This window comes from Oncorhynchus mykiss, chromosome 7 (assembly GCF_057628025.1).
Source record: "Oncorhynchus mykiss isolate SJ-2025 chromosome 7, ASM5762802v1, whole genome shotgun sequence".
Classification (NCBI taxonomy): domain Eukaryota; kingdom Metazoa; phylum Chordata; class Actinopteri; order Salmoniformes; family Salmonidae; genus Oncorhynchus; species Oncorhynchus mykiss.
Genome location: NC_143028.1, coordinates 43,683,825 through 43,711,345, shown reverse-complemented (window position 1 = coordinate 43,711,345; position 27,521 = coordinate 43,683,825). Strand labels below are relative to the sequence as shown.

At 42.5% G+C, this 27,521-nt stretch overlaps 2 protein-coding genes and 2 non-coding genes across 4 annotated transcripts; 2 read left to right on the top strand and 2 right to left on the bottom strand.

Annotated features, from left to right (window-relative positions):
• Window positions 1-21: 21 nt before the first annotated feature.
• Window positions 22-15,722, top strand: LOC110527953 (store-operated calcium entry regulator STIMATE). Its single transcript, XM_021609597.3, has 8 exons — window positions 22-1,257; window positions 3,045-3,093; window positions 3,305-3,400; window positions 5,913-6,034; window positions 6,541-6,653; window positions 6,863-6,940; window positions 7,169-7,318; window positions 12,408-15,722. Exons 1-8 carry the CDS (start codon window positions 1,056-1,058, stop codon window positions 12,519-12,521), a joined length of 924 nt encoding a protein of 307 aa, XP_021465272.1. The 5' UTR covers window positions 22-1,055; the 3' UTR covers window positions 12,522-15,722.
• Window positions 12,000-12,071, bottom strand: trnae-cuc (transfer RNA glutamic acid (anticodon CUC)). Its single transcript has one exon. It is a non-coding gene; the product is annotated as a tRNA-Glu (tRNA).
• On the top strand, window positions 15,339-22,496 carry mustn1b (musculoskeletal, embryonic nuclear protein 1b). Its single transcript, XM_021609600.3, has 3 exons — window positions 15,339-20,426; window positions 20,656-20,779; window positions 21,346-22,496. Exons 1-3 carry the CDS (start codon window positions 20,331-20,333, stop codon window positions 21,450-21,452), a joined length of 327 nt encoding a protein of 108 aa, XP_021465275.2. The 5' UTR covers window positions 15,339-20,330; the 3' UTR covers window positions 21,453-22,496.
• Window positions 18,995-19,066, bottom strand: trnae-cuc (transfer RNA glutamic acid (anticodon CUC)). Its single transcript has one exon. It is a non-coding gene; the product is annotated as a tRNA-Glu (tRNA).
• Window positions 22,497-27,521: the final 5,025 nt, after the last annotated feature.

Here is a 27,521-nt window from a genome sequence, read left to right as displayed (position 1 = left end):
TGCCGTTAATTGTGTCACGTCGAGCACATGAACGTTCACGTCTTGTCAACATGAGTGGGCAGTCTGAACAGACTCAGAAGGGATGTAGCTTGAAATTCCAGTGGTAAATTAGCTAGCTATGCAACGAATGGACTGGATACTCTGGTCATTATTCATAGATTTTATGCTAAACAGCTTTTTCAAATAAAATCTGGAGTCGTGAAAAGATCAATATCATGCATTTCATACATGCAGGAGGGATCAATTGCAAGTAACGTTACTCGAACTGGACCAGACTATGTAGCTAATTTAGCTAGCCTAGCTAAATTACCGGCGTTAGCAACTACCTGCTTCACCCTGGTAGCGTTAGGCTAGCTAAAATGATAACTGGTGGTTTGTACCTGACGCGATATTAGCGCAACACATTTGTATTTACTCAAGGCGCTTGATAGCATAGCTAGCTAACGTTAAGTGGTACAGAAATAGCCTAAATCAGCTAGCTTCATTTGCTAGCTAAAATGACATGAAGAACATGCCTTGGGATGACTCATCTTTTACCCGACTGATGTTAAATGCAACTTTGTTGTTAAATGCAACTTGTTGTTTCCGTTAGTAAAACATTGAGTAGCTGCATGCATGTAAGTGTGGTATATGCGTGAAGTATCCTTGTCCATGCTTGCCTGTGTATCTAGCTAAGCTAACTAGTTCACGTTAGGTAGGGACCCAAGATGGGTTTTGATTTGTCGTAAAAGAAGATGCTGACGCATGGTATGTATCTCATCCTTTTATGGCTTTTCGGGAATAATATTATCAACAATGGCATTTGTTTGCTGACACTGGCTACATAGGAAACGAAAAGATATGGATCCGCAGTTAAAAGGGAGAATATTCCATTACTAGTGGCTAGTTATCGTTCTCTGTTTTGCCGAGATTGTCTGCATAACTAGCTAATCGATTGCTAGCTGGATGACGAAGACACCCATTCTATGTGGATGAGACATTTAAATTGACGTTATTGCTTGGCTATCTACCTATATGCCATCGCCCCAACAACCCATTGTTTTATCTGGTCAACCATGGCGGTTAGCGGGGTGAGTCTCCTTTCTCAAGCCGGGGACGTGGCTGCTCCGGCCGCTATGTCCTCTTCCAATACGTCAGTGTCCGCCAGTCCCACGCCAGATGCGGACACCCGTGGCTGCGAGAACGGTGCCTTGATGGACTCTTTCGGCATCTTCCTGCAAGGCCTGCTAGCGATGGTGGCCTTCAGTACGCTGATGTGTGAGTACAGCCAGCCAGAAGCACACCCAGGCTGGAAATGTGACTTGTTTGTTCAGTATAGGCTTATTGTTGAAATTGGATAACCTGCTTAGGCTACTTGTTTTGAATTGTCTGTATGTTTTCAATTGGCAAGAATCACTGGCAGTCATAGCATTCACTGTGTCTCAAAAGACTGGATTGGACGGAGTTACTTTGGACACAAGACATCTATGTTGGCCCATCCCCTTAGTGTGCCTTTTTGGCCATGTAGTTTGTCCTCCCCTTTGATTCAGTGTCAATGTTTCCCTGGTAAAGAGAAACTTCAGTCACATCAGCAAGAGATGAGGAATGTTCAGCTCTCAGAGCAGCGATGATGCCTGATGCAGCTTTCTAAGCAGGAATTGGCTGGGCCTGAGCCTGCATCAGTCACACAGCCCAGCCCACAGCTTACATGCAGTAGTTACATACACAACACATAACAGAGTAGTATGAGGGAGCCTAAAGTTACAGCACAACCATATGAAAATGCCACTGTAAACATTAATTTGGGCATCAGACTAGGAAAACAAGCTCCCCTTTTGACAGGTGACACAGACACATACTTTACACACAGGCATGCACACACACAGTAAAGTACTTAACACACACTAGGAGATTGTTGTCTAGTGGTACCATGGCTGAAACACAAATTGAGGATTAGGGTATGTCCAGTAGATTAATGACCAGTTGAGTCATAAAGCATTGAACCACTTCTCACCCAGCAATCAATCATGTGTAATGGATGTTAGGAGAAAGGGGGGGCATGGAAACAAGATTACTATTGTTGGGAACAGCCAGAGCTTTATTTGTCAGCCATTACGTCACATTGAGAGAATACACACGCTCACACAGGGATTAATTAAAGTGTAGGCCTAGACTTTAAAATAACCCAGTGGCTTGTGCCTCTCGTACACATAGGGGCCTGAACCCCAGAGTAGCAGTCGGGCAGTTTCTTTCATGTAGGCTATTGTGTCTGTAGGGAAAAATGTTTGAACACATTCTCCCAACCTACAGTATCTCATCCCTATTCTTCCATAGCCAGGTTGGTAACCCAGGTGATCATGCTGAAAGATTCAAGTCACTGATATGCCAGTCACGTGGTCAAGACTGTGTGATATGTAATATGACCATGCCTGGTGTAACATACTCATATCACTAGCCGGTCCTCTTGATTACACTGCTAAAGGCACATTTCTTTAAGCTCATAAACAACCCAAGTATTTCCTCTGCTCACAGGCCAAGTGAGATTTGGCTGATAATGATAGGCACAGTAACATGAGCTTGACTACAATTTTAGTACAGTAGTGTGCCACTTCCTCTTTTACCATTCACCCTTCCTCTATAGTCTGACCTTGTGTAAACATGGCATCTCAATAGCTGACTTGTTAAGAGAATGTAGCCTAATGAACGTTGTTTGGTTCAGTCTTAAGTCTATTAGTTAGGCTATGGTGCCAGGTGTAACCTAGTTAAAAGGGAACAGTGAACTGCATTTCCCATCACACTGGCCAATACTCATAGAAAAAGGCCCCTTACATTTCATGCTGATATGTTGACCATCATACTAAACTTGATGATGAAAATGTAAAGCCTATTTAAGTTCAGACTTGAGCGGTCCTAAATGAATTTACATGAATAGGCTGATTGAATCTGCTCCTTGACATAATTAGAAGGACAGAGGTACTGATTCATCCCACCACTGTTGTTTGTGTCCGCGTGAGAAAGAGAGCAGCAGTCCTATATGTGACTCTCTGTCTGTCTCCTGTCCACAGTAAAGCGCTTCAGGGAGCCCAAGCATGAAAGAAGGCCCTGGAGGATCTGGTAAGACAGGAGCCATCTCACACCCACTCCCAACCAGTATTCAAGCTAATCCTCTTCAATAGTGCTTATGACCTAGTTACAATGTGAATACGGAATTGCTACTAAGATAAACACAAGACTGGTGCATGTTGTAATGTTATGTTCAGCTTTTGAAACAACTTGAATGCTCAGAGTTTTTAAAATATCCTCCTGTCCTGGCCAACTCTTCCAGGTTCCTGGACACCTCCAAACAAGCCATTGGGATGCTGTTTATTCACTTTGCCAATGTCTACCTGTCTGACCTCACAGAGGAGGACCCCTGTTCACTGTGAGTGTCTGTATATTTGTATGTGTCCGTCAGTCATTGTGTTTGTCTAACTGTGCGTATGACTGTATGTAGGATAGTCTCTTTATAACGTTGTCTACCTCTTCTTCAAAAGTACCTTCCTCTCCATCTTAAATAAGCATGCCCCTTTCATAAAACATAGAACTTAGAACAGATATAGCCCTTGGTTCAATCCAGACTTGACTGCCCTTGACCAGCACAAAAACATCCTCTGGCGCACTGCACTAGCTTTGAATAGTTCCTGCGATATGCAACTTTTCGGGGAAGTCGGGAACCAATATACACAGGCAGTTAGGAAAGCAAAGGCTAGCTTTTTCAAACAGAAATTTGCGTCCTGCAGCACTAACTCCAAAAATCTTTGGGACACTGTACTAAAGTCCATGGAGAATAAGAGCAGCTGCCCACTGCACTGAGGCTAGGAAACACTGTCACCACTGATAAATCCACGATAATCGAGAATTTCAATAAGCATTTCTCTACGGCTGGCCACACTTTCCACCTGGTTACCCCAACCCTGGCCAACAGCTCTGCTCCCCCCGCAGCTACTGGCCCTAGCCCCCCCCTTTCTCCTTCACCCAAATCCAGACAGCTGATGATCCAGAATCTGGATCCCTACAAATCAGCTGGGCTAGACAATCTGGACCCTCTCTTCCTAAAATTATCTGCCGCCGTTGTCGCAACCCCTATTACTAGTCTGTTCAACCTCTCTTTCGTATCGTCTGAGAGTCTTAAAGATTGGAAAGCGGCCGCGGTCATCCCCCTCTTCAAAGGGGGAGACACTAGATCCAAACTGTTACAGACCTATATCCATCCTGCCCAGCCTTTCTAAAGTCTTTGAAAGCCAAGTGAACAAACAGATCATCGACCATCTCGAATCCCACCGTACCTTCTCCACTATGCAAACCGGTTTCCGAGCTGGTCACGGGTGCACCTCAACCACTCTCAAGGTCCTAAACGATATCATAACTACCATTGATTAAAAAAACAGTACTGTGCAGCCGTTTTCATCGACTTGGCCAAGGCTTTCGACTCTTTCAATCACCGTATTCTTATCGGCGGACTCAACAGCCTTGGTTTCTCTAATGACTGCCTCGCCTGGTTTACTAACTACTTCTCAGTGTTCAGTGTGTCAAATCGGAGGGCCTGCTGCCTCTGGCAGTCTCTATGGGGGTGCCACATGGTTCAATTCTCAGGTCGACTCTCTTCTCTGTAAACATCAATGATGTCGCTCTTGCTGCGGGTGATTATTTGATCCACCTCTACACAGACGACACCATTCTATATACATCTGGCCCTTCTTTGGACACTGTGTTAACAAACCTCCAAACGAGCTTCAATGCCATACAACACTTTCCGTGGTGCTCTTAAACGCTAGTAAAACCAAATGCATGCTCTTCAACCGATCGCTACCCGCCCGCCCGCCTAGCATCACTACTCTGGACGGTTCTGACTTAGAATATGTGGACAACTATAAATACCTAGGCGTCTGGTTAGACTGTAAACTCTCCTTCGACTCACATTAAGCATCACCAATTCAAAGTTAAATATAGAATTGGCTTCCTATTTTGCAACAAAGCCTCCTTCACTCATGCTGCCAAACATACCCTCGTAAAACGTACTATCCTGCCGATCCTCGACTTCGGCGACGTCATTTACAAAATAGCCTCCAACACTCTACTCAGAAAATTGGATGCAGTCTATCACAGTGCCATCCGTTTTGTCACCAAAGCCCCATATACTACCCACCGTTGCGACATGAATGCTCTTGTTGGCTGGTCCTCGCTACATATTCGTTGCCAAACCCACTGGCTCCAGGTCATCGAAAAGTCTTTGCTAGGTAAAGCTCTGCCTTATCTCAGCTCACTGGTCACCATAACAATACCCAAACAGAGCACGCGCTCCAGCAAGTATATTTCACTGGTCATCCCCAAAGCCAACAACTGCTTTGGCTGCCTTTCCTTTCAGTTCTCTGCTGCCAATGACTGGAACGAATTGCAAAAATCACTGAAGTTGGAGACTTATATCTCCCTCACTAACTTCAAGCATCGGCTGTCAGAGCAGCTTACCGATTGCTGCAGCTGTACACAGCCCATCTGTAAATAGCCGATCCAACTACCTACCTCCTCCCCATATTTATTTATTTATTTATTTATTTTCTACTCTTTTGCACACCAGTATTTCTACTTGCACATCCTCATCTACACATCTATCACTCCAGTGTAAATAGCTAAATTGTAATTACTTCGCCACTATGGCCTATTTATTGCCTCACCTCCTTACTTCATTTGCACACTGTATACATATTTTCTATTGTGTTATTGACTGTACGTTTGTTTATCCCATGTGTAACTCTGTTGTTTTTGTCGCACTGCTTTGCTTTATCTTGGCCAGGTCGCAGTTGTAAATGACAACTGGCCTATCTCGTTAAATAAAGGTGAAATAAAAAAATTAAATAAATACCTCAACCTTGAAGTGGATAATCTCTCTTCCTTAGTTACCTTATAAACTTCCTCCTGGATGCGTCTCTGGGCATGCTGCTTATCTATGCCGGGGTGAGGACTGTCAGTGCCATTGTAGAGTGGAGGCAGTGGGATGCTCTACGCTTCGGAGAATACGGTGAGGATCAGGAGAGTGTGTGTGTGTTTGTTGGTGTGGATGAGATCCTTTCACCCTGTAGTACACATGATGTCCAGAAGAGGGCAGAGGCTACCTCGTGCACTGCAGTGCTGCAATGTCATCCAGATCAAACAGTGGACCACTGTTAAACTCTGCCTCAGTTGAACAAGTTATGTTTGCTACAATGAACTTTCCCTGGTTCTTTGATTTAAAGACACAATATGTAGTTGAAACAATTACAAAGCAGTCACCCTGCTTCTGTTTTGGTAAAAGGCTGAGATGGGCCTGGAGAAATGTAACCACTCAACAAATATTCAGAGAAGTTGGGACATTTTTGCCGGGCCTCACTTGTAAAATACTATTTTAGGGTTTGGGGTTTGGGTTAGAATTGGGTTTTGGTTTAGAGTTAGGGGTTAGGGAAAACAGTATTTGGAGTGGGATTCAATTGTTGTTCCCAAAAAAGTCCTCACAAGTATAGTAAGAGGTGTGTGTGTGTGTGTGTGTAGGAGAGCCGGTGCAGTGCACTGCGTGGGCGGGCCAGTGTGCTCTCTACATCCTCATCATGATGTTTGAGAAGGTCCTGATCATCCTGGTCCTACTCATCCCCCAGTGGAAGAAGGTGAGTAGGGGGGGCATATTGGGTAGGGTCCTGACCTATGACCATTTCAGTTCAGACCATTTCGTATCAGTTCAGTTATATTATCCCTGTGGGAAGTGTATGAATTCTAACAGTAAAGTAAACTTTGTCTGTTGTTTTAACTTAGTTGTGTTAATGTTTGTATTTCCTGTCTTGTTTGTTGTGCTCATTTGTGTGTCTGTGTATCACAGCTGGCTCTCCTGAACCCCATAAACAATCCTCAGTTGGAGCTGGCCATCGTCATGCTCATCGTCCCATTCTTCGTTAATGTAAGTTAAGTGTGCAGTGCCTCCGTGAGGCAGGGCTCTATGAAGAACATGGTATCATATGGTATTACTTCATAGGTTGTTGTTTGCGACAACTATGTGTATTTGATGTTATGTTTGTTGACAGATTTTAGCCAGTTAGGCTTGTGGTGTGTGTGATCAAACTGTCTCAGTCATGTGTGTCTGGTGTTGTACTTGCTCAATGGGCTGTGTACCATATGTTGTCCTCAGGCCCTGATGTTTTGGGTGGTAGATAACTTCCTGATGAAGAAGGGGAGGACAAAAGCCAAGCTGGAGGAGCGGGAGGTGGGGGAGGATGTGCGGGGCAACCGTAAGGTGCGCTACAGACGGGCACTCTCCCACGACGACTCGGAGTCTGAGGTAAGACCTGGACCCCACCACTAACACAGGGCCATTTATAAAGTCATGGACCAAAAAAATGGTAAAAACACAATCATACATACATTACACACAAGCTGGTTTTGGAAAGAGCTCGGGAATATAGACTAAAGTCCTTGATTTGATTCTGAGCCTCGTCCACCTCTCCTCCTTAACCCCAAATTCCCTCTCTTTGCAAACCTTGTGTGGCCTCTCACTCTCCTACATTGCCTCAGGCTGGTGTAGCCACTGTGCTAAGCTACATCCTCCCTGAACTCCACTAGCTGTGTAGACAAACCCTGTGTGGCCTCTCGCTCTCCTCCATTGCCTCAGGCTTATGTAGCCACTGTGCTAAGCTACATCCTCCCTGAACTCCACTGGCTGTGTAGACAAACCCTGTGTGGCCTCTCGCTCTCCTCCATTGCCTCAGGCTTATGTAGCCACTGTGCTAAGCTACATCCTCCCTGAACTCCACTGGCTGTGTAGACAAACCCTGCCCAGCACCAGCAGGAGCCTCTCTCTGGGCTGTAAATCATTCCACCTGGTGCCCATGGTCAGTCACTTTACAGGCCTGTAATCTCCTCCACAGGCCAGAGACAACCACCACACTCACAAACATTCATACATTAAGTAATTTAACAGTCTGCCTCGAGCAGGGGGAATTCTTATGAATCAGAAACTGTAAAAACAAACTGTTCATCCGTTAGGAGTTTTTTTTAGAGTCCAGAGTTGTTGCTTTGGTATCAAAGGTTGAGCTTATTGTGAAACCTAGGCGATTGGTTTCTTCAGTAACAAGAGGGTAACTCATGACTCAGCCATAGCACTTAGAGAATTTTTATTTAACCTTTATTTAACTAGGCAAGGATTACCGACACCAACATTCCCTCTTATTGAGGCAAATTTGCTTACGTCTGTAATATTAGGTGATTAGGCTACACAACTTTCCTGCATATTTTTTGGTTCCAAAACAATTATTTGTTTAGCATTTAATTTGCATGCTTCCTGCAATGAAAATATCTACCCTGTCCCTGTTTTAAGGTTTCCAGCTCACACTCCCTCTCCCCTTTTCCACCCAGATTGAAGGGAGAGATGCATCCTGATAAGCACAAGCATACGACTGTTGTGAAACAATTTTAAATGTAATTAGGGGGGGGGTTAAACACTTACTGTTAGGGTAAGTGGACCTATTAAGCCCACTTATCTTTGGATATAGATATTTTTCTTAAACAAATTCTGCTGTTTTAACCAATTCATCTGGTTGTTATATCCGATTCATCTGGTTGTTATATCCATAAGTTTTTTTTCTTCCAAGCCAATCAAATGTTATTGACAGTTATGTGTAAGTTCCCACTAGTAGCCAATTTCAAAGTTGCAAAAGGTGTGGACTAACATTGAATTCTTACTTACAGGCCTTTCCCAACGATACAGAGAGAAACAACATTTAGAAATTATAAAATAGTCAAACACATAATAATACATGTTGTCCTAGGTCTCTCTTTATGTAGTGTTGTCTCTTGTCGTGATGTGTGTTTTGTCCTATATTGTTATTTAATTATTATTATTTTATCCCAGCCCCCTCAGGAGGCCTTTTGCCTTTTTGGTAGGCCGTCATTGTAAATAAGAATTTGTTCTTAACTGACTTGCCTATTTAAATAAATAAACACAATTAGTAACAATTTATACAAGGGGTTCCACTGCCGAGGTAATTGAGGGATATATGTACATATAACTAGGAATAAAGTGACCAAATATTAACCGCAGCATGTGATCAGTCAAAAAAAGTTGGTCCAGGTATGTGTTTAACTATTCAGTCTGGGTTCTACTAAGCTAACATGGATTTTTTTTTTAGATAGTAATACCACGGATCATTTAGCTATTTGATTTAAAATTTGAGGACCCCTTTAGGTATAAAAAAATTATACAGTACTAGTCAAGTTTGGACACACCTACTCATTCAAGGGTCTTTCTTTATTTTGACTATTTTCTACATTAGACTAATAGTGCAGACATGAACTATGAAATAACACATGGAATCATGTAGTAACCAAAAAAAGTGTTAAAGAAATCTAAATATATTTGAGATTCTTCAAAGTAGTCACCCTTTGCGTTGATGACAGCTTTGCACACTCTTGGCATTCTCTCAACCAACTTCACCTGGAATGCTTTTCCAACGGTCTTGAAGGAGTTCCCACATATGCTGAGCACTTGTTGGCTGCTTTTCCTTCGCTATGCGGTCCAACTCATCCCTAACCATCTAAATTGGGTTGAGGTTGGATGATTGTGGAGGACAGGTCATCTGATGCAGCATTCCATCACTTTAATTCTTGGTCAAATAGCCCTTACACAGCCTGGAGGTGTGTTCTGGATCATTGTCCTGTTGGGGGGAAAAAATGATAGTCCCACTAAGCGCACACCAGATGGGATGGTGTATCACTGCTTAATGCTGTGGTAGCCATGCTGGTTAAGTGTGCCTTGAATTCTAAATAAATCACAGACCGTGTAATCAGCATAGCACCATCACACTTCCTCCTCCATGCTTCATGGTGGGAACCACACATGTGGAGATTATCCGTTCACTTACTCTGCGTCTCACAAAGACATGGCGGTTGGAAGCAAAAAATCTCAAATATGGACTCATCAGACCAAAGGACAGATTTCTACTGGTCTAATGTCCATTGCTCGTGTTTCTTGGCCTAAGGAAGTCTCTTCTTATTGGTGTCCTATAGTAGTGGTTTCTTTTCAGCAATTCGACCATGAAGGCCTGATTCACACAGTCTCCTCTGAACAGTTGATGTTGAGTTGTCTGTTACTGAAACTCTGAAGCATTTATTTGGGCTGCAATCTGAGGTGCAGTTAACTCTAATGAATGTATCCTCTGCAGCAGAGGTAACTCTGGGTCTTTCTTTCTAGTGGCGGTCCTCATGAGAGCCAGTTTTCATCATGGTTTTTGCGACTTCACTTGAATAAACTTTAAAAGTTAGTGAAATTATCTGCATTGACTGACTCATGTCTTAAAATAATTATGGACTGTAGTTTCCCTTTGCTTATTTGAACTGTTCTTGCCATAATATGGACTTGGTCTTTTACCAAATGGGGCTATCTTGTGTATACCAACCCTACCTTGTCACAATACAACTGATTGGCTCAAAAGAAGGAAAGGAATTCCACAAATTTAAACAAGGGACACCTGTTAATTTTAAATGCATTCTAGTTGACTACCTCATGAAGCTGGTTAAGAGAATGCCAAGGTTGGCTAAATATTTGATTTGTTTAACACTTCTTGGTTACTACATAATTCCATGTTATTTCATAGTTGTTATTCTACAATGTAGAAACTAGTACAAATAAATAAATAACCCTGGAATGAGTAGGTATTTTCAAACTTTTGACTGGTACTTTGTATGTATGTGTATATTAGTTGTATTTATTGTTATCAAGAAAAATGGGTCAATTTATATTATTACTTTTTGTCTATCACCCAGCTCTAATAGCACTATTGACATTGTTGAGTGACGAAAGTCGCTCTGGATAATAGCATCTGCTAAATAACTTGAATGTGTATATATAGCGGTGAGGGCATCGAATCCTTACTTCTAGACCACCAGGGAGCTGTATCTAATATTAGGAATGCATGTCCTATGGAATTACCGTCACATAGACTTTGGTAGTTTCTCATAGACATCTGGATGTAGTGTAGCAGACTGCCACCACATTGCGCATTTCCTCCAATCAGAAGAACCATCTGCAATCCACCAGTGTGGCCCAAACCCACTATTAAATGAACCTCCTGTACACAGATCATATATAGCTTTAGTAATCTGCCTCAAGCTAAAAAAAAAAAAAAATGAACAGTGTCTACATAGAGATTAAGAGCAGTGATCTTATAGGTGGTGGGAAATAGCAGGCTTGTTTTATAGTGATGAGTTGGACCTAGTTTTTGAAGTTACAGATGCTGACATATTGGTTATGCTGTAAACAACCCTCTATACTACACCCAGATGCTTTGACATTTGTTCCTTCCACTTTCACACCTCCCTGGTGGTCTAGTGGTTAGGATTCGGCGCTCAACACAAGTCAGCACAACTTTTTATTTACACTCTGAGTACTTCTCATTTTACCTGTGCATTCAGAATATATTCAGACCCCTTGACTTTTTCCATATTTTGTTGTACAGCCTTATTCTACAATGGATTAAATATCCACACAATGCCCTTATATAGGCGGATGTGTGCCTTTACAAATCATGTTCGATCTATTGAATTTACCACAGGTGAACTCCAAGTTGTAGAAACATCAAGGATGATCAATGGAAACAGGATGCACCTGAGCTCAATTTCAGGTCTCATAGCAAAGGGGCTGGATACTTACCTAAATAAGGTATTTCGGGTTTTATTTTTAAGACATTTGCAACAACTTCTAAACCTGTTTTCACTTTCATTTTGGGGTATTGTTTTGTAGTTTGACGAGGGACAAAAAACAATTTTAATACATTTTAGATTAAGGCTGTAATGTAACAAAGTGGAAAAAGTCAAGAGGTCTGAATGCATTCTCAATGCACTGTATGCATGTGTATTTTATGATCTGAATGAATGGGTAAAAGGAGAGGTACTCTAGTGTAAATAAAAAATGATTGTGGTGACTGGGCTACGGTTGTCGGGCCTTCTTGGAAAGAATAAAACTTGTGTTCCCTGACCGGGAATCGAACCCGGGCCGCGGCGGTGAGAGCGCCGAATCCTAACCACTAGACCACCAGGGAGCTCTGTGTGGAGCCTGAATTTATGTCAGATGGAATGCGTGACAAAAGGGAGGCGCCTCTCCAAAAGGTGTAATTTACCAGACTGCCACCAGGGTGAGCACTTTTTTTTAATCCTAAGCAATCAGCCTCTACCCCCATCTTTCCACCCCTCTGAGACAGATGGATGAAGAATGATGCGTTTCTTCTGACATGGGAGATTTGCTGGCTGCTGTGAGCATTTTAAACTCTGGGATTCAACTCATTTGACCCATATTGCAGTGTTCTTTGAATATCAGCCATCCAGGCAGTGTGACTTCCTTTGGTCTCATTTCCAATCTCTCTCTTTACCTCTCTCAGATCCTGTTCTCGGCTGACGATGAGATGGACGACTCGGAGGAGGAGGATGTGCGCCGGCTCACCGGCCTCAAAACGGTCAAGAAAAAGAAGCACCGTATGGGGATCCCTGTTTAACCTGGGCCTACCCAGGCTGACTTGGTCTAACCCACTCCTGTGTCCACTCGCCTCACTTCACGTCCCCACTCTCTCCCTCTCCAGGCCCCGTTGCCCTGACTGGAGCCTCCTGGGAACATATCGTCTAGATTCCTCTAACAGCAGGCTAGCATTGGTCTCTTTGTGAGTAGGGTGCCTCTGTAGGGAGGTGGGATCATGGAGGACTGCAGATCATGGGGACTATTGGACTGCCTTTACTACACATTTGCATGGGACTCCTGCAGCCTCTACACTGGGAATAGAAACACTCGGGAAAGTATTTTGCTGCAGCTAACCACGTCTGAGATTCCACCATAGATCTATCACTTATGGTGGTGACACTCATTGAAGAAATGATTTGTTATGATTGTGGAAAACCGTTAACACTGGTGTATTATAGGAACGTTTGGGACTGGTTGAGTGGGTGACGCAGTATAATTGCTAGCACCCCTTTTACTGTGGTTCCACACGGTCTCTTAAGAGGCCACGGATAATATTAACTGCATCAGGTTACGCTGTGAATGGTTGTTACTTTTTCTGTGGTTTAACAGATGACCCCTGTTGGATGTAGAGGGAGAGAACAGGCACCTGGGATTGCACTCGGTATTTCCCTTGCCTTCAAGCAAACCTCTGTCATTTTAACATTTTAATACATTTGATACTCATCTTCCGAATCTAAAAGTGATTGTATTCCTCATTTAGATTCCGTATATAAAATGTATGTCTCTTCCTCAGCTAGGCTGACTGCAATGGCCTGTTATAAGAGTTGGTGGAGGTGTGCGTCTGTCTGAACTTCTCATTCATGCATGTGCGGGAAGTTTAGGATGATGCTCCTATGGAGGCTTTGCTCTGTAAACATGCAGTGTTTTTATAATAACACTCACATTTCTAACTCCTAAGCCTATATCATGACTGCAGAGGGAGGACGGGTCAGGACAGTGCAGCTTGGCTGTGTGTGTCTCAACCATGCACCACCCAACCTGAACCTAAGGGACTGAGACCCCTATCCCACTGACGGTACAGCCAGGCTTTTAGGTCTGCAGGCCTGGATCGGGCCCTTCTCTCCCTGTATGTGTATATGACTTAGCTAGAATCACTTCTGTTACCTCTTTATTCCTAGTCTTTGGTGTGTCCTGTTTTTATTTTTTTACAGTAAGTTATTTTGGACTAAAACCATGAGACTGAACCTACACCATGTGTTCTTAATTCAGAGACGGAATAGATATGGGACCTGAGGGTGTGTCCTCACAACCAATGTTCAAACTCTCTGCTCTTGCCCCCATCACTGGTCTAAGGATGTTCTTTGTTTGTTTTGTATTTTTGTATTTGTTTTGTTCATTCCTTGTTTTCGACAATGTGCCTGTGTGAATTTACCATGTTTGTGCATGTTCATCTTGTGCCTCAGATCTTCAGACTTGCAGTAGCATTCAGTTGGTTTGGCTCAGATGTTGAGAACTTGACAGAAGCACAGACCTCTAGACTGGGAGTGACTTTTGGGCCGGTGTACAACCTACAGTACAGTGGAGAGCAGTGCGGGTATGTTTGTATGTTTGTGTGTGCAGTGTTGTAGTACTCGAGACTGGTCTCGAGACCACATATTGAGTGTCTTGATGTCAGATACATTTGTACTCTGTCTTGACTCGGTCTAGAACAGTGACGACTCGTAATTTCTTCCCGATACCAGCAGAGTAAAAGTAAAACATAATTATCAACTTCCATTCAGTCAGTACATAAAACCACTTCGCCAGGCCAAATATATGTATATGTATTCAGACCCCAAGACTTTTTCCACATTTTGTTACGCTACAGCCTTATTTTAAATCCTCAATCTACACACACTACCCCATAATGACAAATCAGAAAGATTCTTTTTAGACATTTTTGCAAATTTATACTGAATTAAAAACTGAAATAAATAACTTATTGAGGTAAGTATTCAGACCCTTTGCTATGATATTCTAAATTTAGCTCAGGTGCATCCTGTTTCCATTGATCATCCTTGAGATGTTTCTATGACTTGATTCGAGTCCACCTGTGGTAAATTAAATTGATTGGACATGATTTAGAAAGGTACACACCTGTCTATATAAGGTCCCACAGTTGATAGTGCATGTGAGAGCAAAACCAAGCCATGAGGTTCAAGGAATTGTCCGTAGAGTTCCGAGACAGGATGGTGTCGAGGCACAAATCTGGGGAAGGGTACCAAAAAATGTCTGCCGCATTGAAGGTCCCCAAGAACACTGTGACCTCCATCATTCTTAAATGGAATAAGTTTGGAACCACCAAGTCTCTTCCTAGAGCTGGCTGCCTGGCCAAACAGCAATCAGGGGAGAAGGGCCTTGGTCAGGGAGGTGACCAAGAACCTGACGGTCACTCTGACAGAGCTCCAGAGTCCCTCTTTGGAGATGGTTGTCCTTCTGGAAGGTTCTCCCATCTCTGCAGCACTCCACCAATCAGGCCTTTTTGGTAGTGGCCAGAAGGAAGCCATTCCTCAGTAAAAGGCACATGACAGCCTGCTTGGTGTTTGCTAAAATGCACCTAAATGACTGACACGCGAAACAAAATTCTCTGATCTGAAACCAAGATTGAACTCTTTGGCCTGAATGTCAAGCGTCACATCTGGAGGAAACCTGGCACCATACCCAAGAAGACTCGAGGCTGTAATCGCTGCCAAAGGTGCTTCAACAAAGTACTGAGTTAAGGGTCTGAATACTTATATAAATTATATATTTATTTATTTTAAATAAATTTGCAAAATGTCTAAATCTGTTTTTGCTTAATATGAAAATAGTCAAGGGGTCTGAATACTTTCCAAATGCGCTCTATACACTTTCTTAACATTATCTTAACAGCCTTTATCTATTATAGACGTTTGAGCAGGCGTTCAGTGTGTAACATGTTTGTGATTCTGAAAGGACAGCAAGCGTAATACCAGCGCACTTGTAAAACACAAAGGGCCGGTGGTGTAGAGGAGGGTATATGCAGGTATAAGCCATATCCCACTTCCCGCTTATACTCAACAACTTAATCCCTACTGATGCGTATCAGTGTTGTGGAGGTATAAGACTTATCAATGATGTAGTACAATAGAGAAATTATGCACTAAGCCACCTACACAATCGCAAACCCTGTGAAATACACTGCTCAAAAAAATAAAGGGAACACTTAAACAACACAATACAATGTAACTCCCAAGTCAATCACACTTATGTGAAATCAAACTCAAACTGTCCACTTAGAAAGCAACACTGACAATTCACGTGATGTTGTGTAAATGGAATAGACAACAGGTGGAAATTATAGGCAATTAGCAAGACACTCCCAATAAAGGAGTGGTTCTGCAGGTGGGGACCACAGACCACTTCTCAGTTCCTATGCTTCCTGGCTGATGTTTTGGTCACTTTTGAATGCTGGCGGTGCTTTCACTCTAGTGGTAGCACGAGACGGAGTCTACAACCCACACAAGTGGCTCAGGTAGTGCAGCTCATCCAGGATGGCACATCAATGCGAGCTGTGGCAAGAAGGTTTGCTGTGTCTGTCAGCGTAGTGTCCAGAGCATGGAGGCGCTACCAGGAGACGGGCCAGTACATCAGGAGACGTGGAGGAGGCCGTAGGAGGGCAACAACCCAGCAGCAGGACCGCTACCTCCGCCTTTGTGCAAGGAGGAGCAGAAGGAGCACTGCCAGAGCCCTGCAAAATGACCTCCAGCAGGCCACAAATGTGCATGTGTCTGCTCAAACAGCCAGAAACAGCCTCCTTGAGGGTGGTATGAGGGCCCGACGTCCTCTCCGGGTTGTGCTTACAGCCCAAGACCGTGCAGGACGTTTTTCATTTGCCAGAGAACACCAAGATTGGCAAATTCGCCACTGGCGCCCTGTGCTCTTCACAGATGAAAGCAGGTTCACACCGAGCACATGTGACAGAGTCTGGAGACGCAGTGGAGAACGTTCTGCTGCCTGCAACATCCTCCAGCATGACCTTGATGCTATGGACTGGCCCGCCCGTTCCCCAGACCAGAATCCAATTGAGCACATCTGGGACATCATGTCTCGCTCCATCCACCAATGCCACGTTGCACCACAGACTGTCCAGGAGTTGGCGGATGCTTTAGTCCAGGTCTGGGAGGAGATCCCTCAAGAGACTATCCGCCACCTCATCAGGAGCATGCCCGTGCGTTGTAGGGAGGTCACACAGGCACGTGGAGGCCACACACACTACTGAGCCTCATTTTGACTTGCTTTAGGACATTACATCAAAGTTGGATCAGCCTGTAGTGTGGTTTTCCACTTTAATTTGGAGTGTGACTCCAAATCCAGACCTCCATGAGTTGATAAATTTGATTTCCATTGATAATTTGTGTGATTTTGTTGTCAGCACATTCAACTATGTAAAGAAAAAAGTACTTAATAAGAATATTTCATTCATTCAGATCTAGGATGTGTTATTTTAGTGTTCCCTTTATTTTTTTGAGCAGTGTATTTTTAAACCTGCATATTTTGCACACAAAAAATCCAGGTTAGCAGGCAATATTAACTAGGTGAAATTGTCACTTCTCTTGCGTTCATTGCACGCAGAGTCAGTGTATATGCAACAGTTTGGGCCGCCCTTTTGCCAGAATTGTACGTAATTATGACATACATTGCACAACCTTCAATGTTAACAGGAATATTTAGATTTATGGATGCCACCCGTTAGATAAAATACGGAACGGTTCCGTATTTCACTGTAATAATAAACGTCTTGTTTTCGAGATGATAGTTTCCGGATTCGACCATATTAATGACGTAAGACTCGTATTTCTGTGTGTTATAATGTTATAATTAAGTCTATGATTTGATATAGCAGTCTGACTGAGTGGTGGTAGGCACCAGCAGGCTTGTAAGCATTCAGTCAAACAGCACTTTTGTGCATTTTGCCAGCAGCTCGTCGCTGTGCTTCAAGCATTGAGCTGTTTGACTTCAATCCTATCAACTCCCGAGATTAGGCTGGTGTTGACATTTTGCTGAAATCCAGTCAGGTGTGTTTTTTTTTGTGGTTTTTGGCGAATGCGTAATAATGATTTAAAGTCGCGCTGTTGCAACAGCCTGTAAACACACAGTCCAGTTCAAAGTGAATGATTGCAGGCACGTGTTTCAAATTACTTGTTTGTATGAAGGTCTACTATAGCTCTGATTAGCTATAGCGGTCCGTTCCGTGTCGTCTCCGGTCCTGGACAAGACCAATGGTTTTTATTCGTTTTTTTTTTTGTACAGCAGTGTCTATTAATTGCCCAAACGCTCGGCCGCTTTCCCACTCTCTATTTTCACAAATCCTTTAGAATACTTCATTCCAAACATTCTAAGAATTTAGGAAACCATGAAAATGACCATATCTAATTTGTCACTTGTCAGAATAATTTTTTAAAGTGTCATTCTTCCTGGGGGTGTATATGAACAGATTTCATGTTGAAAAAATGCGGTCAGTTCCACTTTGAATGCAGCAGTGTTCCACACAAATAAGTTATTTCCGTACTTCTTTCTACATCTGCATTGCTTGCGTTTTGGGGTTTTAGGCTGAGTTAGTGTACAGCACTTTGTGACATCTGCTGATGTAAAAAAGGGCGTTATAAATACATTTGATTGATTGATGGCTAACAGCAAGCACGCTGCAATAGAAAAGTTCCACTCACCAGATGATGATCATTTGAAACTTCTTGTTGAAAGTTATTCTTTAAATGGGAGAAGCTAACAAATTAGCAACAACATCCTCTTTGATAACACCTGCTGCAGCCCTGTAAACTGTTAACCCTTTCCATCCAACAAAAACTGATGATTAAATCAGAACATCATTTTAAAATAGTATAATTTATAATTATTTTATAAATCCTAAGCCCTTTCCTTAGCCCATTGTTCCCCAGTGTGTTTGGGTTAGTAATAACTTGTAGAGTGGCTCTATTTGCCCTCAGCATGCATTTATTCACTATTATGAATATCTAAAATATCCATATGTTATTCTGAAATATGAACACAGAAATACTGGACATTTTTAACTCCTATGGTGGTGATTTGACAATAACATTCATGGTCTTGAATTGGACTCGCATTTTTCTGGTCTTGACTTTGTCGTCCCCCCTTCCTCAGGTCTAGGTGTTGAATCGGTCTCGCTTTAGGTGACCAGGAACACAACACAGAGTGTCTGTCTTAAGGAGTGGTGATACAGTAAATGTGGTGATAATGAACTGTTTGAGTAGGATGTTGGCTGAGGCAAAGGAATAACTGACTGTGGGGTTTGGTAAACGGTGGTGCAGGTTGTCCTCCGTTCAACAGAGGGATTTTATTGTAAAAACTAAAATGACTGGCAAAGGATCGACTTACATTACCATTAAAAATGATTTTACAATAAAGTTTGTAAAACACTGAAATAACAGATTTTCTCTGAACAGAGAGCGCTTTCTGTAGGGTTTAAAAAAACATGTGTTCCCTGACCGGGAATCGAACCCGGGCCGCGGCGGTGAGAGCGCCGAATCCTAACCACTAGACCACCAGGGAGCTGCCAGAGCATAGAATGATTTGTAGTAATAAGTCTCTTGGAATGGAGGGGGTGGACAATGAGAGTTATAAGACAGGGGAAGGAGTCTCTGAGATCATAGGTCTTCATAAAACTCTAGACTGCCAACAGGGTACACATTTTCACAGTGACAGTGGGCCCTCAGTAAACAGTAACAGGTGCAGAGAGACGTACACCACTGAGTGAGGACCTATTTCTTCCCATAGAGTAGACTGACTCCGAGAGTAATGTCTCAGTACCCACAAATAGACCCCTCACTACACACAGACTTTTCTAGCATTTAAAATGACTCAAACTATTATTGACACACAAGCCTGGCGCTCAAACACTTTTTGCATTCTGTCCTGACTCGCTTGCCATTTGACTGCACTGCACTGCATGTTGACAGGCAAGCGTTGGCTTTTCTCCCAAACAGAAAGGTTGACTCACTAGTCTCCCTGTGATATGTATGGTCTTGCCTCCTCTCGGAGTCCAGTCGAAGTTGTATGACCAAGTGTTGTCTGCAAAATCTCTACACCTTTTAGGTAATCAATTCAGAAAAGTACTTTTGACCTCAGGTTTAATGTGATGGAAGAAGAACTCTGCCTGTAGACTAGCAGTTAGAGAGTAACCGAAAGGTCGCTGGTTTGAATAGTTGAGCTGACAATGAGTGAAAAATATGCCAATGTGCCATTGAGCATGGCACTTAACCCTAATTTGCTCCAGGGGTACCATACTATGACTGACCCTGTAAAACACATTTTACTGCACCAGTCACCAGTATGTGACGACAAAAACGTTTTTTTATTTTTTATTGTGCAGTTGGGTGTAGGCCTGTTACTTTATGTCATGTTGAATTTATCTAATGTGTTCTGCCAGTTGAGCTGAAGTGCATTCAATGAGGCCCAAAAGGACATTCCCTGACTGGAAACAAACCCAGGCCACAGTGGTGAGAGTGCTGAATCCTGACTACTAGGGACTAGCGTGGCTTCCCATAGTTATTTCTGTTCCTTGGAATCACTCCCAGCAGAATGTTGTGGGGAAAGGGCTATTTGTTGTCTCGTTCCCTCAGCTGTTCGCTGAAACCACATCGTAAACGAAGGAAGACCCGTTCCAGCTGCACAATCACTCACGTCAGGCCTAATAATACACCCTGATAATGGTCATAGAACGAGAGAGGAATAGAAAGAGGGTGGGGGTCCACTGACTCACTCCCAGGGTCAATAAGAGAGAAGAGCCCCCTGAGGATCTCGGGGTATAAATATAATGGACTGGACAGAGAGGATCAGTCCAGACACACCGCACACAGCTCCACTGACCAGAACTCTGGGATTAAGACACAACCCACACACCATGTCTCAGGTAAGCCAACTTCCCTGTATCCTACTGTACTGACCTACTGTATTAACTACTTGTTACCGTTTTTGATGATAGCCACATTTCCATATTATTTCCTATGTTAAGGATCCCACAATGTTTTACTTTTAGAATAGAAAGATTGAGACAAGTCAGAGGGAGCGTTGTAGGATCAGGGAAAGGTGTGAGATTTTGTTCTGTCTTTAACCTCTATTCTCTCTCCTGCCCTCCATAGCCCGTTGAGGTGAAGAAGAAGAAGCGTCCTGTGATGAAGGAGGAGGACTTGAAAGGAGCCCGCAGCAAACTGGGGCTAAAGGGCGAGCCCAAGAGTAAGACCTATGAGGTCATGGTAGAGTGTGGTGAGTAGGAGCTTTACCACTCCAGTGTGTCATCGGAACAGCGTTTTACACACTGGCATTATTGGAAGTTTCCATTCTGGCTCTACAGACTCAGTACCTATAGTACTGTCGCTTGCATAACATTTATTTCTATTTGTGTGTCAAATATAAGTAATTAATCAATTTCACTAGTTGTAGACACTAGTGTAGGGAACATATCAGGGGGAGGAAAGTTACACAGTCAAGTGAGACGTGAGCTCGGTTATACTTTTTAGAATGTTATCTCTGAACTGGGGCATGTATTTGGCCAGAGCCCAGCTCGGATTGAGGTAGGGACAAAGTTTCCACTCCTTCTATAGAGACTGAATCGTGTATAGTCAGTCTGTAAGACCAAGGGTATATATAGTTGGTGGCAAGATAACTAGAAAGGAGGATAAAATACAACAACTACAGCACTTCTTCTAAAGATTCTAGACACATTTCAGTATATAGATTTGTCAGTGTGTGTGTGTTGCGTCATGTTTCTGTGGTAGTGCTTGGCACGCCACACTATCTTCGCTCACAGCCTTGTCTCTGTCCATCCACAGAGCGTATGGGAAAGGTGGCTCCCTCAGTGTTCAGTGGGGTGAAGTCTGGAGGAGAGACTGTACTGGAGAAGCCTAAAGCCCCAGGAGCCAGCATCTTTGGCAAGTAGAGCCGTCCAGTGTGGAGTGTTGGCTATCATCACTGCGCTAGAGTCTAGAGGAGAGACGGGACAGACGCATCAATGGACAAACGGCAATGAAGAAGCCAAACCTTGAATGGTTTGATACCTGTTTTTCCATTTTCAGCACGGAAATAGGCCCATCTCTTTTTGAGCAGGTTGTTCATAGTAGGGTTTGTTCATACTGTATGATGACTGTTTATGATTGATTGAGAATTAAGGGAAATTCCAGCATCATGGATATGATATTTGCACACACAATGGAAAACAAAATGTCTCACATAGTTTACTGATCAGGTAGAAATGAAAGTGCTATCATGATTGCCTTACGCAGCAATGCTGACTGATCATGTTATGATCATGCCATTGATCATGTTATGACGTGTCTGTAACGGTCACATTCGTTACGCTTAGAACGAGTACCTACAGGAAGGAAACCAATTATACATCACATAAGCCCTTGATGAAGTTAGCTTTGCACAGAAAGTTTGTAAAATCATACTCAAAACATGTCCACAATAACAACCTTTCCTCAAAAACATTACAGTTGTGACACTGCCTGTCCAAATCAGCATTCTATCTTCACTAGACTGTAGAATTCTATACTAGCAATCAAAGGACAAAAATGTGTTTCATTAACCTTCCGGCTTGTCAGAAACAGAGGGACAGATGTTAGTACCAAAACAAGTTCTGTGAGCCATTACCAAAGGCTATGAAATATGGTTGACTGAAAATACTTATTTTGAGACTTTGTAGCCTACTTTGTAGTAACATTAAATTTGGCAAATATAAAGGCCAAATGTAGTCTTTACTTTAAAATACACACATTCAAATAGAATTTTATTGGTCACATATTTTGCAGATGTTATTGGGGGTGTAGCGAAAATATGGTTAATATTTTCTCTAAATATGAAAGTTTAATTAGGAAATAAGCTAGTTTTTCATGTTTGGGTTGACCTTACTATGAAGTTGCTCAAATTGTAAATGCTGAAATATTTGTCTTATGTTTTTATAAACAAATGAATGACTTCCCTACTTATTAATTCTGTATCCCATTGTTTGGAGTGTTAACATTTTTTGCAGTGTCACCATTACTACACTACAATGTTGTTACTACAAGATTAGCGTCTTAAACACGTGGACAAGGTCATGTAAAAGTAGGGGTGTCAAACATACGGGCCGGATCTGGCTTGAATCTAGACATAGGAGATAGTGAGCGAACTTTGGTCAGCTCTGAGCTCAACTCGGGATAACCGATCCGGTGACATGAAAGTGGCTCACCTTTTAGCCAGGCAAATTTCTACAGGTTGACGTTTATTGTAATGAATCTTACACTGGAGGCAGAACTAAATTATTTCTGCTAGATGGGCCAGCTGCAAAGTCAAAATTGGCTATCATAAAAATGTATGATTAGGCATTAAGGTTAGCTCTGTGTGTATGAGGTTTACAATCAGGTTTTATGACTGACTCTGTAGAGCTGCCTCCAGCACAAGTTTCATGACATGCCAACCTGCTAAATGTATATGGGAACGAATCCTTCAGAGATAACCTTCCCCAGAGCAGTCTAACTCAGGGCTAACTTCATTTATCATGAAATGTTTGAGCTGTAAGTTAAGGACCAATCAAGTTTAGTTCCCTCCAGCAATTGCCGCAAAGAGTGCGCCATCATCCCTTCATTCTCCTGAAACATATTTTGGGGCAGATGACTGATTTTAAGTATTTTATTAATCAAATGTGAGTTTAAAAAAATTATAGTATTGAAATGCAATATGATGCATTTGAAACTTTTGTATGACTTAATACAATTGTATCGATAGCCATATTACAACTGTGTTGTGATAATTGCATTGTTTGCTCTATAACCTGTTAATTCGTATGCCGTGATATATAGGCCTAAAGGCAGAGACAAGAAAACGGTGGCAAAATCACACCTTTGTTTTATCACAAAACCGGATAGCAACCTCTGTCCTGTGAAGTCCACAAAGCATATTGCATGTACAGTAACAGACATGACCTACAGAGTGGTCAGGCAAGTTAATGTTTGCCTTTAAACAACTATTTGACACTAAACTATTGATTTAGAACCACCAAGAGTTGCCGCAAGTCAAAGAAATATACCTTGACTTTGTTGTCCTTAAGCCATTTTGCCACAACTTTGGAAGTATGCTTGGGGTCATTGTCCATTTGGAAGACCCATTTGCGACCAAGCTTTAACTTCCTGACTGATGTCTTGAGATGTTGCTTCCATATATCCACATAATTTTCCTTCCTCATGATGCCATCTATTTTATGAAGTGCACCAGTCCATCCTGCAGCAAAGCACCCTCATAACATGATGCTGCCACCCCCGTGCTTCACGGTTGGGATGGTGTTCGGCTTGCAAGCCTCCCCCTTTTTCCTCCAAACATAACGATGGTCATTATGGCCATATTTTTGTTTCATCAGACCAGAGGACATTTCTCCAAAAAGTACGATCTTTGTCCCCATGTGCAGTTACAAACCGTAGTCTGGCTTTTTTATGGTGGTTTTGGAGCAGTGGCTTCTTCCTTGCTGAGCGGCCTTTCAGGTTATGTCGATATATACTTTTGTACCTGTTTCCTCCAACATCTTCACAACATTGATTTGCACTTTTCGCAGCAAAGTACATTCATCTCTAGGAGACAGAACGCGTCTCCTTCCTGAGCGGTATGACAGCTGCGTGGTCCCATGGTGTTTATACCTGCGTACTATTGTTTGTACAGATGAACGTGGTACCTTCTGGCATTTGGAAATTGCTCCCAATGAGGAACCAGACTTGTGGAGGTCTACAAAAAATGTTCTGAGGTCTTGGCTGATTTCTTTTGATTTTTCCATGATGTCAAGCAAAGAGGCACTGAGTTTGAAGGTAGGCCTTGAAATACATCCACAGGTACACCTCCAATTGACTCAAATTATGTCAATTAGCCTATCAGAAGCTTCTAAAGCCATATTCAATTCTGGGATTTTCCAAGCTGTTTAAAGGCACAGTCAATTTAGTGTACGTAAACTTCTGACCCACTGGAATTGTGATACAGTGAATTAATCTTTGTGAAACAATTGTTGGAAAAAATTACTTGTGTCATGCACAAAGTAGATGTCCTAACCGACTTGCCAAAACTAGTTTGTTAACAAGAAATTTGTGGAGTGGTTGAAAAACGAGTTTTAATGACTCCAACCTAAGTGTATGTAAACTTCCAACTTCAACTGTATATACAATTAACAATGGTGTGTGTAAGTGAGTGGTTGCGTGTATAGATGCCCAAGAAAACAAACCAAAATCAAACTGTGTCTACAGGGAGAGAGTCTCCTCAATGAATAGGAAAAAGGTGTATTCATCCCGGGACACAACATGGCCCAGGTGTGTCCCATTTTGCTGACAACCCTCCTGGCTCCGCCCACCGACATCCTTATAAGGAAAACAAGAGCAAAGAGAAAGAATTCGGCAGACAGAGTGGGAGGGTCGTCACACTCGTTTGGACCAGACATCATCAGATAGATGGCCTACACGTAGAGAGACAGATGGGTGCTGTTTAGATCGCTCGGATGCTTTCGAATTGAAGGAAAATGATGAAACACTGAGAGACAAAAGATACATAATTTTATGTTTTTTTGCGGAACACTGGTTTCTCTTGGCACCCATGAATACACGCCACTGAGTAGTGGGGGGAGAAAAGGGACTTGTGCATTGATAAGCACACCAAATTAACAATTTGTGAAGAAAGACAACACTTCTACTAGGCCATTTCACATCAAAGCCTGATGAATTTGCATGTTATTCTTTCATTTTGATTTCAGCATCAATAAAAAACGGGGTACTGACTCGGCCAGGAATTTATGTTTCAGCATTGTCTCAATGAAGAGTTTGGCATTCGATTAGCCATGTGCGACATGCACACACAGTTACAAGTGTGGCGGGTGCACGATCAATATCTACCTTCGTAACATGGATGAAGCCTGATCTGGATTGTGTAACTAACTGAAACTAGCTCAATTCCGAAAAGCTTGAGTACATTAGCAAGATTATTGGTATACCCCTCTGGTCTGAATGAGGCTTCAGTATTGGGCACACAGAGCCCTCCTTGATATGGTGGTCCAAGTACAGTGCCTTGCGAAAGTATTCGGCCCCCTTGAACTTTGCGACCTTTTGCCACATTTCAGGCTTCAAACATAAAGATATAAAACTGTATTTTTTTCTGAAGAATCAACAACAAGTGGGACACAATCATGAAGTGGAACGACATTTATTGGATATTTCAAACCTTTTTAACAAATCAAAAACTGAAAAATTGGGCGTGCAAAATTATTCAGCCCCCTTAAGTTAATACTTTGTAGCGCCACCTTTTGCTGCGATTACAGCTGTAAGTTGCTTGGGGTATGTCTCTATCAGTTTTGCACATCGAGAGACTGAAATTTTTTCCCATTCCTCCTTGCAAAACAGCTCGAGCTTAGTTTGGTTGGATGGAGAGCATTTGTGAACAGCAGTTTTCAGTTCTTTCCACAGATTCTCGATTGGATTCAGGTCTGGACTTTGACTTGGCCATTCTAACACCTGGATATGTTTATTTTTGAACCATTCCATTGTAGATTTTGCTTTATGTTTTGGATCATTGTCTTGTTGGAAGACAAATCTCCGTCCCAGTCTCAGGTCTTTTGCAGACTCCATCAGGTTTTCTTCCAGAATGGTCCTGTATTTGGCTCCATCCATCTTCCCATCAATTTTAACCATCTTCCCTGTCCCTGCTGAAGAAAAGCAGGCCCAAACCATGATGCTGCCACCACCATGTTTGACAGTGGGGATGGTGTGTTCAGCTGTGTTGCTTTTACGCCAAACATAACGTTTTGCATTGTTGCCAAAAAGTTCAATTTTGGTTTCATCTGACCAGAGCACCTTCTTCCACATGTTTGGTGTGTCTCCCAGGTGGCTTGTGGCAAACTTTAAACAACACTTTTTATGGATATCTTTAAGAAATGGCTTTCTTGCCACTCTTCCATAAAGGCCAGATTTGTGCAATATACGACTGATTGTTGTCCTATGGACAGAGTCTCCCACCTCAGCTGTAGATCTCTGCAGTTCATCCAGAGTGATCATGGGCCTCTTGGCTGCATCTCTGATCAGTCTTCTCCTTGTATGAGCTGAAAGTTTAGAGGGACGGCCAGGTCTTGGTAGATTTGCAGTGGTCTGATACTCCTTCCATTTCAATATTATCGCTTGCACAGTGCTCCTTGGGATGTTTAAAGCTTGGGAAATATTTTTGTATCCAAATCCGGCTTTAAACTTCTTCACAACAGTATCTCGGACCTGCCTGGTGTGTTCCTTGTTCTTCATGATGCTCTCTGCGCTTTTAACGGACCTCTGAGACTATCACAGTGCAGGTGCATTTATATGGAGACTTGATTACACACAGGTGGATTGTATTTATCATCATTAGTCATTTAGGTCAACAATGGATCATTCAGAGATCCTCACTGAACTTCTGGAGAGAGTTTGCTGCACTGAAAGTAAAGGGGCTGAATAATTTTGCACGCCCAATTTTTCAGTTTTTGATTTGTTAAAAAAGTTTAAAACATCCAATAAATGTCGTTCCACTTCATGATTGTGTCCCACTTGTTGTTGATTCTTCACAAAAAAATACAGTTTTATATCTTTATGTTTGAAGCCTGAAATGTGGCAAAAGGTCGCAAAGTTCAAGGGGGCCGAATACTTTCGCAAGGCACTGTATATGTATCTCCAGCTCTACCCTCCATGAGTCAACAAAATTACACATTTTCTTAGCATTTTGCAATCAACCCTCAGTGAGGGAACATATACCTGCTCTACATGTATGTACAGACTTCTCTGGTAATGAGTGAGAATGGGAACACACATACAATACTGTACCAGTGGGAGCAATGTGTGAGACAAAAAGAAGGACAGGAATGGGTGGTGAATACAGGACTTCGGTGTGTATTGATTTTAGTTTTGCTGAATTGCAATGTATTCTGGGAATAGCCCATTGGCATGCAAAGGAATATGCACAGAGTGGAGAGGCAAAAACTTCTCTG

Excerpts from the sequence above, each read along its gene's own strand:
- LOC110527953 (XM_021609597.3), top strand. The coding sequence starts at position 1,056 with ATGGCGGTTAGCGGGGTGAGTCTCCTTTCTCAAGCCGGGGACGTGGCT. Across the intron at positions 1,258-3,044 it reads GGCCTTCAGTACGCTGATGT|TAAAGCGCTTCAGGGAGCCC; the intron begins GTGAGTACAGCC and ends TCCTGTCCACAG. Across the intron at positions 3,094-3,304 it reads AGAAGGCCCTGGAGGATCTG|GTTCCTGGACACCTCCAAAC; the intron begins GTAAGACAGGAG and ends CAACTCTTCCAG.
- mustn1b (XM_021609600.3), top strand. The coding sequence starts at position 20,331 with ATGGACTGGACAGAGAGGATCAGTCCAGACACACCGCACACAGCTCCA. Across the intron at positions 20,427-20,655 it reads ACCCACACACCATGTCTCAG|CCCGTTGAGGTGAAGAAGAA; the intron begins GTAAGCCAACTT and ends TGCCCTCCATAG. Across the intron at positions 20,780-21,345 it reads TGAGGTCATGGTAGAGTGTG|AGCGTATGGGAAAGGTGGCT; the intron begins GTGAGTAGGAGC and ends GTCCATCCACAG.